This window comes from Gorilla gorilla, chromosome 7 (assembly GCF_029281585.2).
Source record: "Gorilla gorilla gorilla isolate KB3781 chromosome 7, NHGRI_mGorGor1-v2.1_pri, whole genome shotgun sequence".
Classification (NCBI taxonomy): Eukaryota; Metazoa; Chordata; class Mammalia; order Primates; family Hominidae; genus Gorilla; species Gorilla gorilla.
In genome coordinates this window covers 78,188,286-78,194,285 of record NC_073231.2, presented here as the reverse complement: position 1 = coordinate 78,194,285, position 6,000 = coordinate 78,188,286, and the positions used below count along the sequence as shown (strand labels likewise).

Here is a 6,000-nt window from a genome sequence, read left to right as displayed (position 1 = left end):
GGAGACCGTCCTGGCCGACATGGTGAAATCCCGTCTTTATTAAAAATACAAAAATTAGCCAGGCGTGTTGGTGCATGCCTGTAGTCCCAGCTACTGCAGAGGCTGAGGCAGGAGAATCGCTTGAACCTGGGAGGAGGAGGGTTGCAGTGAGCCGAGATTGGGCCACTGCACTCCCGCTGGTGACAGAGAACGACTGTGTCTCAAACAAACAAACAAACAAAAAACCAAAAACGTGTTATCTCTTGAAATTTTTAACTCTGAAAATCCACCCTCTACACATCTTACATAGAACAAGACAGGCAGCCACAATGTGCCATATGTGTTGATATAATACCGCTTAATGCTGGCACGTGTAAGATCTGTGTCCCTTCTCTGTGTTCCAATGAGCAGACAAAGCTTGAAAACATTAGAAATGTAGAAAGAACTTAAACTTATTGCAACTTACTCTTTATTCCCACTGCTAATCACACTTTATCGTCTTATTTTTATGTAATTTTTCTTCTTCCAGGTGGCCTTTAGCTTGAAACTCAATTGTATAGAAATGAAGTATATTATTTTATATAAGATATGCCTTTAAATTGATATTACATGTTCATGTTACATTCAATAGAGAGCGACTTTATTCTTGGCACAAACAGTCCCTGAGAACATTAAGCTCACTGTTGACCTCAATCGTGGTCATTGTTTTCTTGTGTGTATTTGTTGCACAATGACTTTAAATATAATGTCTGAAAAATCACAGCACAGGGCTGTGAATACTGGTTGCCCTGTATAGCTGGAGATTTATAGCTCCTGTCAGTCTCCCAGGGATCTCTGAGATGGATTTAAGGTGTGAGTGGTCTCCGCACTTTCTGGGCGGCTTTCTCTTCTCTACCCAGTGAAACCGACTGCTGTGATGAGCTGGGGTTGGAGCTGTGGGTGGGGCTGTCAAGATACTCTTGTTACTATGATCAATCATAGCCAGGTCCATGAAGCAGTTGCTAGTTGAGCTCAGCAATGGGATTAGCCCCTTTTTTCAAGTACTTATTTAGTTTTATAAATTTTAGTCGACAAAAATATATATGTAAGGTGTACAATATGATGTTTAGAAATAAGAATACTTTGTGGAATAGCTAAATCAAGCTAATTAACATATGCATTACCTCACGTTTTTTGTCGTGAGAACAATGAAATCTACTCTTAGCAATTTTCGAGAATATGATACATTGCTATTACCTGTAGCCACCATGAAGTGCAATAGAGCTCTTAAACTTGCTCCTCCTCCTTGTCTGAAATTTTGTATCTTTTGTCCAACCTCTCTCAATTCTGTCCCTCAGCCTCATCCTCCGCAGCCTCCCTTCCCCTCTCTACTCCCATTAAGTTTGAGTGTCTTCAGGTAGGTGAGATCTTAGGGTGCTCGGCTTCATGCATCTGGCTTATGTCACTTAATACCATGCATTCAGGGTTCAGCCCTGCTGCCAGAGACAGCAGGGTTTGCTTCTTGTTTAAGGATGAACATCGCTGCTGTGTTCATGTTCCACCCCATTATCTGTGTGTCAGCTGATGGATGCTTAGGGTGATTCCATGTCGTGTTTGTTTCTGTGAACGATCTCATTGATGCCTCATGCATGCCACCTGAGTCCCGCATGGCTGGTGCTCTCTGCCTCTGAGACCCCTGGCCAGCATCCGGGCACAGGGGCCTGCAGGGCAGATCCCAGCCCCACTGCCTCCAGAGTCTCCACACTGAGCACCTTGCAGCCTGCCCTCCTGGCACAGCTGCCTCCAGGAGGAGCCGCTATGGGAACGTTTTTGTTCTCAGTAATTTAAGGTGCTTGCTGAGAGCCTGATGAGAAGGAATTTGTAGCATAGGAAGCCTCCGGTGAAATTTCTCCTTGGCATTATTGGGACCAAATCCCCATAGTGTCACATTCAAGTCAACGCAACAAATGTGAACTGAAATGTCGCAGTGTACCCGATCCTGTGGCCCCCGAGTGCCCTGTCGCTGATGGTCGGGTGTTCTGGGTGCGGACCAAGGAGGAGCCGGTGGCAAAGGCTCCTCAGGCAGGCCCTGGGCTCCATGGGCGGCTTGTGCTCCGCGATTTTGAGGCCATTTGCAGCAGCTCCGCCAGCCCACCGCTCTGAGCTGCAGCCGCTGCCAGCCACAACAGCACCACCACGAGTGTCTTGGGGGCTTTCTTCAGAGGAGGCTGTCAGCGTCCTCAAGTTCCAGGCGCTCTAGCCTGCTACAACAGGCTTTTTCCCACCTGCGGCCTCTCCTCAATGGCCTAAAAGCTTGGCCAACTCCCACAAAGTTTGGCAGTAACACAGGCTGTCACTGACATTTGTGGCGCCAGGACTTGCCCACGCGGGTTGCAAACGTCAGCCACTGTCTGTGCCACGTGCAGTGACGCCGCCCGAGGTGCGCACAGTGCGCACACCGCACGCGCACGCCCGCGTAACGGCTTGGCTTGGCACGCCTCGCTTGGCTTGGCTTGGCGTTAGTCGCTTGGCTTGGTGGTCCTCGTTTGGATTGGCTTTACCCTGGCATTCCTTTGCTGGGCTTGACCTTTTCTTGCTGGGCTTGGCATTCCCCTGGCTGGGCTGGGTGTTTCACCGGTGGGGCGTGCACTTTCCCTGGGTGGTGGAGGGGGCGTGGGCTCTCCCCGGGTGGTGGGGGGACGTGGGATCTCCCCAGTTGGTGGTGGGGGAGGGGTCGTGGGCTCTCCCAGGGTGGGGTTTTGGCTGGGATTGACCTTTCTCCCCTAGCAGATTGGAAACTCGTAGTTTCCCGCTTTTTGGTGAAACTTGTTGACAGGCACCATCTGCTCGCTACTACCAGGCTGTTGAAAGCAGATGGTGGCTGAGGTTTCTCCAAAGCTGGCTGCCTCCCCTATGAAGAAGCCCTTTGGCTTCAGGGGCAAGATGGGCAAGTGGTGCTGCTGCTGCTTCCCCTGCTGCGGTAGAAGCGGCAAGAACAACATGGGTGCTTGGAGAGACCACGACGACAGCGCCTTCACGGAGCCAAGGTATCACGTCCGTCGAGAAGATCTGGGCAAGGTCCACAGAGCTGCCTGGTGGGGTGAAGTCCCCAGAGCGGATCTCATCGTCATGCTCAGGGGCCCTGGCATTAACAAAAGGGACAAGAAGAAGAGGTAACCGGGCCTGGGGCTGGGAGGAGGCGGGACCTTGGGGGATGGGCTGGGACGTGCCCTCGTGTGTGTGTGTTTGTGGGGGGGCGCCCTGGCTTTCTTGCCTCCTCAGGTCCCACGCCACCCGGTGTGTAGATACTTCAGAGAGGTCGGGGCACAGGCCTCTTTATGAGCAGCAACACAAAAACAAAACTTTAGTTGATTTCCAATCCCATAATAATTTCCCTTATGGAACACTTAAGAGACTGTTTTAAAGTGATTTAACTCTCAAAATTAAGTCGATGCAGCAGATTATTTTTAATGTACACATTTTAAAACAATGTTATATACATTATAGAAAGGAGTATAATGAGAACTAAGTCCCACAATATATCAACTTCTGAGATTAAATATTCTTCAGATAAAATCCAATATGCATTTTATATCAATGTACCCCTATATAAATATGTTCTTTACTGAGGAACCTTAGAAGGAAACTGAAATGGGAAGATGGTTCGTGTCCTTGAATAGGAAGATTTATTTTTCTTAAGATGTGAGCTCTTTTGTGTTTATCACTTTTCACTTTTACCCAAGCCAAATAAAAATAGTAAAGTTTTAACATTTTAAAATTACACATGCTGTCTTTTACTATTGTGATAAATGTTTGTGACAGAATGGAAAAAGACTTGCTCTTCCAGATATCAAAATGTGCATGTGCTATTTCCACAAATTGTTTACTAACAGCTCAAAAGACATAAATAAATAGAACAGAATACAAAATCCAGAAATACCCAAATATATGAATTTAGAACTTGATAGTGGTGATGTTTCATAGAAGTATAAAAAGATGAATTATTCATAAATGCATGCTGTTTGGAGAAAACTAGCTAGATTTTTTATGTCACAAAAATAAGTTCCTGGGGTATACCTTAAAAATTTTAGATATACAAATTAAGAAAAGTACCAGAAGGAAACACAAATGTCTATTTTTATATGCAGATATATTTTATGTTCACAAAGACCTAAGAACCTCAAAAGCAAGTATTCTGAATGGTGGTTTGGCAAAATAAAAATTAAAACACCCTGTAAATAAGAAAAAAATTAACAAAGGACAAAACACTTGCAAAACATGTATTTTAATTTTACAGAGAATTCTTTCAAATCAACAAGAAGACAACTAAATAAAATAAGCTCAATTTAAAATTGGGCAAAGTACTTTTTTGCATGTCTACCAGTGACCTATGCACATAGGAGAACATAGTGTTCCTGATAAGAGAAGGAATTTAAATTAGAAGAGAAATGAAATGCTCTTTTCTATCTAAGTTAGAAGAGGAATGAAATTCTGTTTCTATCCACAAAGTTTGTGAGGATGAAGAACAGTGGTACTTATACAGCTTCTTAAGGTTTAAGTTGCTGTGACTTTTCAAATAGACATTTTGGTGGTAAGAACCACATTTTAAAAATGTATATGCCTTTTACCCATCAATTCCATTATACTGAAATATCTTTTGGAAATAGATACATCTGCTTTTCTTAGTATTGCTTAAATAGCAGTGTATTGAGAAGAACTCATGTAAAGATCTTATGAACAAATTTCAGTCCATCCATATGATGGAATAATATGTAACCATTGAGGGTGTCAATAGATACAGAGATATGTTGACATGCAAAGATGTACTTAGGTATATATCAAGTGAGAAAAAAATCAGTTATACGCAAACAGAATCTGCTCTTGTGTTAGCTGAAAATATGTCAAAAATATGATAAAACTTATTTCTGGGGATTTGTATTGTAAGTGAAGTTTTTCCCTTTATCTTATCTGCGATTTCTGCAATGAACATCTGAAAAGTTTTAGTTAAGTTTCACTAGTAATGAAATAATCCTTGGGAAGAGAAGGAATATGCTATTTGCATATATACAACTAATTTCTCACATTCTATTATTTATTTTTCTTTCTGTGGATGCGTATCTTCTGTGAATTTTTTTTTTTTCGACACGGAGTCTCACTCTGTCACCTAGGCTGGAGTGCGGTGGTGCGATCTCGGCTCACTGCAACCTCTGCCTCCTGGGTTCAAGTGATTATCCTGCCTCAGCCTCCTGAGTAGCTGGGATTACAGGCACGTGCCACTACGCCATGCTAATTTTTGTATTTTTAGTAGAGATGGGGTTTCACCATGGTGGTCAGACTGGTCTCGAACTACTGACCTCTTGATCTGCCTGCCTCAGCTTCCCAAAGTGCTGAGATTACAGGGGTGAGCCACCATGCCTGGCCTCTTCTGTGAACTTTCATTCTTTTCAGAAGTAGAGGGAATCTGTTTACCTGTTACTGTAGATTTTATTGTGTATACATTTTATTATATAATTATCTTTTCATTGTATATAGATTAACATGTGTAAGAAATATGGATTAATTATTTTAGTTATATATGAAAATTAAAATAGCAAATATAAATGATTATTACTATTGCAAATGTATTGCTGTACTATACAGGAGTTTTCTTTGAAAATATTGAATTCTTCAGCTGTGTTTATCCATTCTTTCAATCGATTTATTCATCAAACATAAGCCAGACACCTATTATGTGGCAGGCATATTCTACTCTCTCTCAGGATCCTTCTATCTTTGAAAATTTCATGTTTCCCTGCCAGGCCTGAGCAAACTGAGAGATTTAAAATTGGACTATTAGGACTTAATCTCAATTGACGCTTTTCCTCCCTCCTTTCAAACAAAAGCGTTTCGGAAGGTAGAAAATAATAAAATGTAAACTTTAACTGCCTTTTTGAAAATTTATAACAGTCATGGGTAAAGACTAGTTTAGGACTTTTAAGAACTAAAACATGGTACTTAAACAGCATGGAATATTATGCAGCCATAGAAAAAGAACAAGAGCAT

The 6,000-nt window shown here is 42.6% G+C and overlaps 1 protein-coding gene across 1 annotated transcript in view; it reads left to right on the top strand.

Annotated features, from left to right (window-relative positions):
- Positions 1–1,401: 1,401 nt before the first annotated feature.
- The window catches only part of POTEA (POTE ankyrin domain family member A), a 61,203-nt gene continuing 56,604 nt past the window's right edge, over positions 1,402–6,000 (top strand). The window contains exon 1 of the mRNA XM_055348053.2: positions 1,402–3,131. Within this exon, the coding sequence (XP_055204028.2) occupies positions 2,833–3,131 (299 nt within the window). The 5' untranslated portion in view covers positions 1,402–2,832. The remainder of the gene's footprint in view (positions 3,132–6,000) is intronic.